The 12,412-nt window shown below is 40.8% G+C and overlaps 2 protein-coding genes across 4 annotated transcripts in view; one reads left to right on the forward strand and one right to left on the reverse strand.

Annotated features, from left to right (window-relative positions):
• Window positions 1-3,226, forward strand: part of pde9aa (phosphodiesterase 9aa) — a 31,363-nt gene extending 28,137 nt beyond the window's left edge. For all 3 annotated transcript variants that reach the window (XM_080456533.1, XM_080456532.1, XM_080456534.1), the window contains 5 exons: window positions 356-460; window positions 1,000-1,128; window positions 1,633-1,728; window positions 1,832-1,895; window positions 2,462-3,226. In XM_080456533.1, the coding sequence (XP_080312659.1) occupies window positions 356-460; window positions 1,000-1,128; window positions 1,633-1,728; window positions 1,832-1,882 (381 nt within the window). In that variant the 3' untranslated portion in view covers window positions 1,883-1,895; window positions 2,462-3,226. The remainder of the gene's footprint in view (window positions 1-355; window positions 461-999; window positions 1,129-1,632; window positions 1,729-1,831; window positions 1,896-2,461) is intronic.
• wdr4 (WD repeat domain 4) lies at window positions 3,175-11,014 on the reverse strand. Its single transcript, XM_080456535.1, has 11 exons — window positions 10,900-11,014; window positions 10,202-10,270; window positions 9,228-9,368; window positions 8,487-8,643; window positions 7,593-7,705; window positions 7,303-7,363; window positions 7,069-7,179; window positions 6,206-6,270; window positions 4,664-4,850; window positions 4,167-4,236; window positions 3,175-3,558 (listed from the first exon to the last, which is right to left on the reverse strand). Exons 1-11 carry the CDS (start codon window positions 10,980-10,982, stop codon window positions 3,341-3,343), a joined length of 1,275 nt encoding a protein of 424 aa, XP_080312661.1. The 5' UTR covers window positions 10,983-11,014; the 3' UTR covers window positions 3,175-3,340.
• Between the last annotated feature and the right edge of the window lie 1,398 nt (window positions 11,015-12,412).

The following is a 12,412-nucleotide window of genomic DNA, read 5'->3' on the forward strand; positions in this document are numbered from 1 at the left end:
TCATTCATCCAGTCCATGAAGTCATTTTCTACAGTGACTCATAATATGTGCAAAAGTAGAATAAGGTTCATGAGTGACATTACAAACAACCAATAAGAAAGCATCATAAGGGTCAGAGCCATGCCCCCCCCCCCCCCCCCCCCCCAAAGAAAAAGAAGAAAAAAAACAATCAAAAGTCCCTTGTTTCTAGAATGATCATGTGAGAAAGACATCACAGGACAATACATTTGAGATGTTCTTATTTGTATTTATGTAATAAGTCATATTCAAGTATCCTTTCTGGAATGACATTCTGTTTGTCATACATGTTTCCATAACAACTATCTCCTGTGTCAATGTGATGAACTCTTTGTAGCTAAAGATGGTGTTGATCAAGTGCTGTGACATCTCCAACGAGGTGAGACCCATGGAGGTGGCTGAGCCCTGGGTGGACTGCCTGCTGGAAGAGTACTTTATGCAGGTGAGGGGGTGGCAGCTAACTGCATGAAGTACAAAAGGAGATGTCCTCTCAATATGCACTTTCACAGACGTCCTTGCATGAAATGATTTTACAGTGTGGCTCTGTGAGAGGCAAGCTGTCTAGAAGAGGGTTTGCCTGTAAGTCTTGATCATAACCTGTGTGTGTTTCTATGTTGGAGGAGCACTGGTGCCTCAAATAAAATTAGTTTGTAAGCATCACCTACCACATAGGCACTAATCTAACTCTACTGAGTATTGTTCACTATCTCAGTGGTTTTCAAAGTGGGGGCCACCAGGGAGCCAATTGAAAAGTAAAGGAAATGGGAAAGATTTCACAACATGTCAAGGGGCGTTGTGAGATTGTTGATACTATAGGTTACTATTTTGTAATATGGGGGGCGATAGCTAGAGTCTCTGGCTATTTGGGGGTCCTTGGCATGGAAAGGTTTGGGAACCCCTGCATTATCCTAACTAATGCCGCAGAAATGCCTCCTGTATTTCATGTTTCACTGACACATTGCTGTGTCTCACTCTCTCCAGAGTGACAGGGAGAAGACAGAGGGTCTTCCCGTGGCTCCGTTCATGGACAGAGAAAAGGTCACCAAGCCAACGGCTCAGATCGGCTTCATCAAGTTCGTCCTCATCCCCATGTTTGAGACAGTCATGAAGGTGAGCATGGGCCGATGGCCATGGCACTTGTGGTGTTATTTGCAATGACGACGGCGTTTAAAGCTGCAATCCATAACTTCTGTGCAGTATCCGGCAGATTGAAAATGCCATCAAAAGGACTAAGTCAACATGAAACCCAGTATTTTTTACAGAGGTGATGAAATTGGACATTAAAATAGTAGATGATGTAAATGTTGTGATGTGACAGTTGGATCACAGTAACTATGCTGCTAACAAAACCAGGACATGTGACCCAACAGGATCTCGATACAACACCGGTCAACATTATAGGATGGAGGAGTGTCTCTAACCACAGCAAATATACGTCACCATAATCCACCACACAGATGGATAAAATAGTTTATTTAAATAAATCCCAGATTAGAATTTATACCACTTAAACCCTATACTAATTAGACTGAAGTGAAGACAGGGAGGCTAGAGTTCACGTGGTTAAGATGTTGAAGTTATTTGGGGTAATCCTTTTGTGTGTGTGTGTACCAGCTGTTCCCTCAGACTGAGGAGGTGATGGTGCAGCCGCTGAGAGATTCACGGGATAGATATGAGGAACTCAAACAGATTGACGACGCCATGAATGAGGTGAGTGTTTGCACGTAGGCCCAAATACGGTTTAAATCCTTTTCCCCCAGCATGTGTACATGCACACATGCTGTACATGTAACACGTAACTTTTTTTTTCCAGGTGCAGAAAAAGAAGAGTGAGAACTTGACCTTGGGAGCAAAGAAGAAGTAAAAGTTGGAGCCAGGTAAAGCCTGATTTACTTCATCAAATGTCAGTGTTGCATGCCGGAAATAGACAATTTATGTACTCACAACGCGTCAATGGTGCGATGCGTTGTGAACTGGTAAATCTGTTATTTGAGTCAAACTATTGGGTCAAAAATGTCGAAGGTCAAGGTCACCGTCAAAATTGAGAATGAATGGGCCGATTTTCATGAAGCTAGGTGGCCCCCCTAGCCTTTGGGTCAAAAGTCAAGGTCAAAATTACATATGGTATCTCAGGATTGGAATGGGTTTGCACAACCAGGTGCTGGTTTTGGAAGATTGGCTTCCAAAGTTTGCAGGATTGGTCCGTTTGCCTCAAATCATGAACGCAGCTTGATTTCACACGCACATTTCTATTAGGCAAAACAAATTTTTGGAACAAAATGCCTCAAATCATGAATGCAGTGTCCGATTGCAGAGAAAAGCCCTTGAACAAATGGCACCCTTTTCACATTGGCCTATTATTGCGCCACCAGGAGGCCACAATAACGTACCTGACCTGGCGGAGACCTTCAAGTTTAAATATGTGGTCATTTGTCCATTTCAGAACCTGCACCTGAGAGTACTTCACCAGAGTGATGCAGTGAGACGGGAGGAAGACAGGAGGATTTTTAGACAAGCCCTTTCCATTGCTGTGTGTTCTTGTTTGCTTCAGCCTCTCAACGAGCAGCGATGAGGAGTGGGCTTTGTTGACGTTTGGGACGGTCCGGATTGGTTGCATTGTGCCAGGCAAGAACAGTCTATCCCAGAGAAGCGGATGAGTGGGGATGTCACATACCGTTTTCCTAGAGCAACGGGATTAACTACTGATGGACTCCAGTCGTTTGTGGACCAGACAGACAATCCAAAGACTTATCAGGGAATGTCAACATGTGTACAGCACAAACTACTTCAGTGAACAATATTTAGCTACATTATAAATAATATATATATAGATATATCTTGCAACGTTTTATTTTTATTTTGAATGTGTTGTTTTTTTTACATAGTGTACAGATTTCTAGTCACTTTTGTTCTTTCCTACAAAAAAATAAAAGGTTTACTTGACTTGTAAAACTGTTCTCCGACTGTTCTCTGTTCATGAAATGTCAAAGTAATGAAATCAGATATAATATGTGCATACACGCAGTCACGCACGCTACACAGTTAAACCGGATAAATAATTAAGGAATGGTTGGTGGAGACAATCACTGACAGCAGAAATGCTGCTGCATAAAAGCTGACGTAGTATCTTCGAGAAATAGTCAACATGCTACTGTGTCATGTATTAGTCGAAAAAAAAATTATTTTTATAAATCAACCCTATTATACTCAGCAAAAATAAAATATAAATCTACATAGGCCATTTGACAATTCAGCATTCTTCATCAACTCATTCAACTCAGATTCAGCCAAAAAAAAATCCCCTGACTCTGACTCGCGGTGTTCAGCTTGCTGCTTCAGACACAGGTTGTGGCTTCTTGTTCCTCTTCTTCTTCTTCTTTTTGCTGCTGGACGCTCCGTTGGTCGTCTTCGCCGGCCTCTTCTTCCCCCAGTGAGTCTTCTGCTGTTCCAGACGCTGCTGCTTCTTCTGCATGTAGGACGCCATGTTGTCGAAGTTCACCTTGTACAGGTGCTGGAAGCAGCTCTCTGTCTCTGCACCAGCTATTGTGGGGACAGAACAAGGCAAGCGTAGGTGAGCAAGGATTAGTACTTTGGTTCTCCAACTAAACAAACCTGATGTTACTAGGGGTGCAACAGTTAATTGAACTAAGCGATTTTTTTTTGCATGACAGAGTTGCACAGCAAAGTATAAAATAGGGCTTAAGTTGTTAATCAGACTACACTAATTAATTTAGTCTATTATAAAAATCGATTAACATTTTCCACGTTAAAAAAATACGCTCCTCGATTATTCGGTTCATCAAAAACGTCGAATGAATAATCGCCAAGAAAATAATCGATAGTTGCATGCCTAAACTTCAGTGATGAATGATGAACATATGAATCCAATAATCTTGTTATAATAAACATTGGCAGTGTTTTGAAGGCAATGAAATAAACACACTGCATTTAACCTCATCAGAAGTACTGAGGCAGAGAGCGAGGCTGAATGCCATCTAGGGTGATAACAGATGCATGGAGCAGGTCCAGGTGAGAATGACAGGTTAACTGGCGGTAGGGGGGGGTGTGTGTGTGTGTGTGTGTGTGTGTGTGTGTGTGTGTGTGTGTGTGTGTGTGTGTGTGTGTGTGTGTGTGTGTTGTTGACTCACCCTGAAGTGCCTCCAAATGGGGCTTGAGACAGGCCACCACTTTGTTCAGTTCGGAGCTCTCTGCGTCACACTAGATAGACGAGAGGCTTTGTCAGGCGTACATTTTTTATTTTGTGAGCAACTGTGTTAGCATGAGTGCACTTGTCGTTGATGGGAGGCAAGCAAATCAAACGCTTTAGTGCAAATAATGAACCTCAACTGACTAAGTGTGCATGCCTTCTGTCAGTGAGGAGTTAAGTGTCATTCTTTTATCATCGCTTCGGTGTGAGTGGAGTGTGTACAAGTTAATTAAAACAATTTAATCTGAATTTACATAGTAATATTACATAGTAATATATAGTGTTTATTTAACTGAGTGTACAAATGGAACCAAACTGGTGGTCCATTTGGTTCCAGTTGTACGCTCTAAGAAAAAGTAATCAATCAAATAATCGCTAAGAAAATAAACGATAGTTGCCGCCCTGAAGCCTATCATCTGTAATGACATCACACTATACCTCCCAGCAGTCCTGAGCATTTGTGTATATCTGGAGCGGTGCCTCACAGCTGTCCAGCAGTACCCACAGTCTGCCTTTGGGGTCAAAGGTCATATGGAGTGGACTGTGGGGGAGGGTCACCCTGCTGCAGACCACCAGCCTCTCCTCAGCCCTTTGATCTATCCTGAAGAACTGCACTATGGGTAATCTGGAGTCACAGAGGAACACAGTTTATTTGTGGACCCTTTTAGCGGTACTGTTGTTGTATATCTGTTACAGACCCAAAGCTTTTCCAAAACAAAACATTACAGTGTCTGTGAATGTACAAAAAACAAGAGCCAACCTGTTTACTTAATTCCAGAAAATATTTAATTCCAGAAAATAATAACCGTTTTAAAATGTTCTTTTAAAAAATGTTTTATTTTTAGCATTTTTTCACCCCAATTTAGACGTTATACGCAGAGCGACAAATACCACCCTCCCCACCCAGCTACCCTCCCTCGAACACGCACCAATTGTGTTCGTATAGACGGTCGGCCAAGCCGGATGTACCACGGTGGATTCAAACCCCTAGAGGCTCTGCAGTGGTAGGCACCCGAGCACCCCAACATTTATGTTCTAGCCAGGATTTAAACCCAGGTTTCCCGCACCGCATGAGACCGAATTTCTACCACTGAGCCAAGAAGGCCTGCTTGGCCTGGGAAGATAATTATGCTCATGAGCAAGCAGTACCACTTGTCAACCAGTAGGTGTCCTACTAGACAGCAGGGTTTAACGTCGTCAATGGCAGAGATGGGGGTCCACCTACAACTACTGCAGATGTGTAGTTAATTATATTGCGTTATCATATAGATTGATTAAAATACATAGTTTTATTCATTAAAATAAGTTCCGAAATGCAGCTTTAACTTGTGAACGCAATCTTTATCAGTGTATAAGCACACTAGCACCACTCAACTGACCACTCAACTGACCCACAAAACAATGTGTCACCTATACTGTATATATATATAAACACATATCTATAGCCTGTTGAACCCAACTCACCGACCTCTACATGCCTTGTAACATGCACCACTCGCTGAACATTTTAGTATTTTAAACAAGCTTATGCTGCACAACAGCTGCTGTGTGGGACCTACTGTAATATAGTATATGACACAATTAAACTTGAAGCAGTTAAACTCATATACAAGTGTAACAATACAATACTAGAAGGCACTGGTTCTTAACGTGGGGTCCGGGGAGTCCTTGAGGGGGTTCCAGCAGGTCTCCAGCAAAAGGATTGTTAGTTAGGAACCAAATGGACCCTTATGGGGCCATTTGTACACTCTCACAGTTAAATGAAAACAAATCATTTTACAGTGTAGTTTGGAGACCCAGAGATTAAATTGTTTTTATTAAACGGGGGTTTGTGCTGTGGCCTAATGCATATCAAAAGGGATGGCTTAAGGTTAAGAATCACTCCTTTAAAAGGTATACAGGCAGGTGTAGCATGGTGCAAAAATAAAACCCCTAATCTTAGTGGCGGTGTGGTCATTGAATTACTGTTATCAGACTGACCTCTCACACTGCACAGCTACGTGACCGCCATCAGGGGAGCAGGCAATCCTGCTCACTGCATACCTCTAGGAAACAATAAGACACAAATGTTGCCTTTACAAGTGGTAAAGACACCGGGGGAGTTCAATTTCACCCCCCATAATAAAGACACAGGGTGAGTTCAATTTCACCCCCCCTAGTAAAGACACGGGGGTGAGTTCAATTTCATCCCCACTAGTAACGACACGGGGCGAGTTCAATTTCACCCCCCTAGTAAAGACACAGGGGTGAGTTCGATTTCACCGACCAATAAGGCAGAGGTTCAAGGTTCAAGTTGAACCTTGAAAGTTAAGTGTCTTGAATAGAAAGTACTTTCAAGCTCAAAGTTAGGGTTAGCCAGAATGTAGCCAGAACTAAGTGGAGAAAAGCAGAGCTTATGAACAAATTGGAAACAAAAACAACACACATTTCTTCTGCATAGTATCCTCCCACTTCACCATTCCCAGAAAAGGAACTGTACTGTACTGTATATGGGAGCTGCTGATTGTCTCACAGCTGCTGTTGCCATAATAAAGCAGTGAGGAATGCCTCTCTAATGTAAAGAAGCCATCTATTTACAGCACACTGTTAGGGTGAGGAGTGTGCAACCCTTGAAGATTAACTGTACACAATAACCCCCACCAATGCCCTCCAAAAAACAGCCTGTTATAGTTGCTCTGTTGGTCTTTGTACTTTTATACTAGTTAATTTACTTTAGTTTTGAGCTGAAACATGTACTGTATATACCCATGAGAATAACTAATAAACTATACTGTGCCCTTACAGGTCAACGTGTCAATTGTCATATTGCCAAGTGACAATACAGACACCTGTTAAACAGTTACCTTCTTATTCTCTTTCTCAGCTTCAGTACTTTGTGTTTCTCTCAGTGCTTGCAGGTCCCAGCTATGCAGCTTCCGGCCTGACTCGTACTCCCACAACTTCACTGTCCCATCCTGTCGAAAAGCATCAAATTACATATAGACACAAATGTAGGCTACAGCCTGCAAACTCACTTTCCCCTAACATAAATGCTAGGTCAGTGCAGGAATTTTTATGTGAGACACAAACACACATACCCCTGATCCGGACAGAAGCCACTGTGGGTGAACTGACGGGATGACCAGAACACTGACAAACCTGGAAAGACACACAAACCAAGTCAGCATTTTGCTATCACCACAAGACTCAAACTAACTCAAACCTCATAGTAATGACTAAAGGCTGATCTCATTATAAACTGCAAAAGGCAGAGCCAGTCCTTAAAACTGGTCTAGCTATACGTTGTTGTACGTAAAATAACCGATCTACAAGCTCACAATGCGTTGCAATTCTATTTTCGCATTAATGTTCACACTTTGTTACTTACTCATCATGCCCCAAACAGAATGACTGGATGTTGTAAGGCGACTTGAGGTGACTGACCCGGATCTTTTCATCGCGGTCTGCTGTGATGACGTACTTGTCGTTGGGTGTGAGGGTCTGTAAGACAAAGAGCAGGTTGTCATTCTGTCAATCTCACAAGACAGAAACTTTACAACAATTAATTATTGATGTCCAGTCTCTTGATTTTTGACAATGTGAACTGTCCTTCAGTCCCACAGCACATGAGCCCAGTCACAAATTCCGTGGCATTGAAAAAAGAAACAAGACACCGAGTCTAATAATTAATGTGCAACTGAAAAGGCCTTCAGACCGTTAGCTAAATTAACAAGCAGTTAACTCACTGAGTGCCAGAATTATTTCTGGCTATTTCTAGCCAGTGCGTTTTTTTTTCAAAGTAAAAAAAAAGTTCTTTGGAAGCGAGATACAGCCTTTTTCAGTTATAAGTTAAACAAGGATTGGATGGAGCTGCAAATCTCAGATAATGATATCTTGGGTTCTGAACAAAAAAATTAATTCACCTGAAAATATTTTATTTGAACTGTTCTTTGTGTCATGAGTACATTGACACAGAACGCAATGAAGTGACATAATTTGTATTCATAATAGGGTACATTTTTCTGAGCTTGCACACTGTGAACAAAGGCATCAACCTGTATGAATGAGGCATCAACTAGTTTTAGTGCGGAATATTTGCTGGCGATTATTTCCTATTTTCACGCGAACAGCAGTGCTGGGCTAAAAGAGCTACGCTTCACTTTAGAGCCCGCAGACATTCAACAAGCACACAATGAATGCGTCATCATGATCGGAACAAGATTATTTTCTGATCTAATGATGATGACCGAATAATCATGCATCCCTATCACACACTGCTTACCATAGACAGCAGCATGGACAGGTGTCCCAGCTTCAGTTCTCCGTCCTTCTGGGGATCCGCCACTGAGAAGGAGTAAACATCTCCTGACTTGTCTGCCACCAGCACCTCATCCTCAGCCTGGGTGAATACCAGCGAGGTGCACCTCCTCACAACCCACCTGGAAAACACAGATTTATTAACATGGAAGACCGTATCTATGCTAACGTTAACACCATGTATAATCTCAATGGCAAGCTGGGTCACCACTGTTTACCACCAGGTAAGAGTTCTTTGATGGTGGGCAATTCAATCCACTGTATTTACAATAGTTACTAATGCAGTTTCAGAAGCTTCCATTTATTATAATAAGCTTTTGGTAAATGCAACTGCCAACAAAGTCAAAATGCATAGCATGAGATATTGACCAGTTAGTTGCAATTATCGATTATTTTCTTAGCGATATAGATTACATTTCCGATTAATCAAATAACCGAGAAGTGCATTTAATATATATTTTTATATGTCAACAAATCGATAAACCACTTAAGCATGGTTTTATACTTTGTCGCACAACAGTACCATGCTAAAACTCAAAAAGCTCAAAACACAGAGTTTTGAACTTGTAGATCGGCCATTATCACTATTTTTTGAAACTTTCCCCCTATTTTTTTCCGCCTTTTTGCCACATGCCAAAATGGTAATAGATTAATAATCGATTATTTTGTATAATATTTTTTTATAATAGATTAATTTGATTAGTACCTCGTGGTGATATGTTGCCATGATGATTCGGTGCGGAACAGAACCAGCCGTTTGCTGTCATCGGTCAATGCTGCCAGGTTTCCAGAAGGAGAGACAGCGAGGGCCAAGACCTTGTCATTTCCTGTTTCTTCTGAACCGTCACTAAAGACAGAGAAGAGACAACAACTGAAACGCTCTTCTTCTTCACGGTGCATTCACTGATCTCTTCAAGAAGCAGAAGTGATATCAGCAGCTAAAATCTATCCATCTGTTTGTTTACGCATCTACATTGTTTATCTATCTCTAAATGTAACTATGATTAGTTCTGTGAAGCGTTATTTATCTATGTAAAGGAAGTATTCGCACATCCACTTCTTTTGGATGCAGGTGCGTTGTAGAGTGAAAACTGAAGCATGAACAAAATATTCTCATGAACAAAAGGTCCCACACACTGCTCTTGCTCAGCAGCCTCTTTTATTTAAATTGACAGAAGTTTCGTTTCCACTAAACCTTCATCAAGAGTGTCTTACATTTATCTGTCATTTAATAGATTATTAATGTCCGACATCTCAAGCATAAAACACTGGTTCTCAATGTGGGTTCTGGGGGCTTCCGGTTATATTATAAATATTTAGGAACCAAATGGACCCTACGGCTTATGTTCCATTTGTTTTAAATTAACATTGAGGATTTTACAGTGTAGATTGGGGTCCCTGAGATACAGACATTATTATTATAGCAAATGGGGGTCTGTGGCCTAAAGCATGATATTAAACAGGGCATTTTTAAATGAATAAGCTTGAGAATCACTGAGCTACAACATTCCCACCAGAATGTGGACTTTTTTTTTGTGTTATCCTTTTATGTCAAATTTCTGACTGTACCTCCTGCTGTGTACATTTCTGTCTAATAAAGTATTCAATCAATCAATAATCAATCAATCAATCAAAGACTGAATAACACAACACAACACAACAATGAATGCCTCCACTTACCTTTTAATGTCAGCCTCTGCATCCTTTGGTTTCTTCTCAGCTGTGCTGCAGTCAAACACGAACGGTTCTCTACAATAAAGCAGTCAATAAATAATGGATCATGTGTCTGCTTATTGCTGGCTAACCAGTGGTGGAAAAGTACTACAATTTTTTTTTGTTGTGTTAAGTAAAAGTATCAATACTGCAATGTAGAAACACTCTGTTACAAGTAAAAGTCCGGAATTCAAAATGTACCCTTAGTAAAAGTACAAAAGTATTGGTATCAAAATGTAATTAAAGTACCAAAAGTAGAAAGCACTCATTATGCAGGATGTCCTAATTAACTTTTCAAATGTATAAAAATATTTTGAAAATAGCAGATCTACAAGCTCACAATGCGACTATTTGGCCGAAAAGGGCTGAAATGTTTAATGTATGTTTTGTAATAAAAGTATAATATTTGCCTCTGAGATGTACTGGACTAAGTGGAGTAGAAGTAAAAGTACAAGTACAGAATATTGGAAATACTCCAGTAAAGTAAAAAATACCTCAAAATTGTACTAGTACAGTACTTGAGTAAATGTACTTAGTTACTTTACACCACTGTGGCTAACTCAGCTAGCTTTGCTGACAGTCCCACTCAGGTCCAGCCAGGATAATGGATCGCTGATCAGCATACATACATAATACACATTTATATAGCAAGGTTTCTTACCAACCTGGCCTGTTTGGTGTGAACAGCAATGAGCTTGGTGTCGCTGCTGCAGACAAACCACTCTCCACATACAGAGATAACTGCCATGTTTTCCTACTGTTTGTGTGCGACAACACAGCAGTTTCACGTGCAGTGTTGCCATGTTCTACGGGAGAAATAAGCAACCATGTCTAGGAAAACAAGCCCAAAAGAAGCAACTAGGCAACATGAGTCATGAGCCCTTAATGCTAATTGAAAATAGCACTTATTATGCATCGGCTGTTTGAAAATAGCAGATTTACAAGCTCACAACTGAGCTTGTAGATCTGCTATTTTCAAAAACTCTGGCAATTATTAAAATGTGGAATAGTTGAAATGTTTTTTCTAACATTCTAACAACACAAATGCTCCCTGGACCCCTGGCTCAAAACATTTTCATGCAAATATTTGAGAACCACTGGTTTAGATAATAATACAAGCCTAAATAAGTAAGTACACTTTAAAAACAAGCGAAAAAAACGCAACCAGCCGCGCAACTACCAATATTTACAAGCGACTTCACAGAATAAGCCCAAAGTCGCTTATAATAAGCAACATGGCAACCCTGGACAGCAGTTTCACGTGGGGGGACTATTTTGTCGCAGGCAATCTACGTCATCATGCCCAGCAAAAGAACAGAATGTACACACAGCGAAATGTAATTGACGAGTGATGAGAATAAATGATCTGTGCCGACTTTAAGGTGCTTTTCTTCTTTTCCACGCAATAAGAATAACAACAAAAAAGAAGGAAAAAAACAAAAACATGAAACATTTATAGATAAAGAAAACGTATTAATTAACACAATAAAATGTTAAAATGTGGAAATTTGTGGTTCAAAACGGCCATGATATCATCATGCTACTGGCTGGCATAGCGCGTTGTTAGCGTGCAGATCCTTTCAGTCAGTTACTGTACTGTCTGTACGGTCTGTACCCTATGACCCGTGTCATTGACAAGGAGAGGACACACAGTGTGTGCATGCGTACAACATACGACATGCTAGCCATGAAACATGACTGTCATATCATGACAGTCATGGCTGAACTTCAACCTGGTGTTTGCACTTTCTCCCTTTGTGGCCCATACATGTACATAAACGTTCAGATTTCAAATATAAAGTGCTTACCCCACGGCCACGGATGTTACAATTATGTTCGGGGCCTCAGAAGTACCCTTATTTTCCGTATTGTTAAATAAAAAGCATTTTAATCCGACTGGTGGCCATTTTCTCCGTATTTTCGCCTTCCAACTACGTGACCCTATCGGTTGGGAGGTGTATTGCACTCTGATACATCATAATTCTATGAGAAAATAGCCACCGATCGGATTAAAATGCTTTTTTATTGAACAATACGGAAGATACGGGTACTTCTGAGGGCCCGTACATAATTTTAACATCCGTGGCCATGGCTAAGCACTTTATATTTGAAATCTGAACGTTTATGTAGATGTACGGGCCATAAATGGAGAAAGTGCAAACACCAGGTCGAAGTTCA

This window comes from Gymnoscopelus braueri, assembly GCF_963280865.1.
Source record: "Gymnoscopelus braueri genome assembly, chromosome: 18".
Classification (NCBI taxonomy): domain Eukaryota; kingdom Metazoa; phylum Chordata; class Actinopteri; order Myctophiformes; family Myctophidae; genus Gymnoscopelus; species Gymnoscopelus braueri.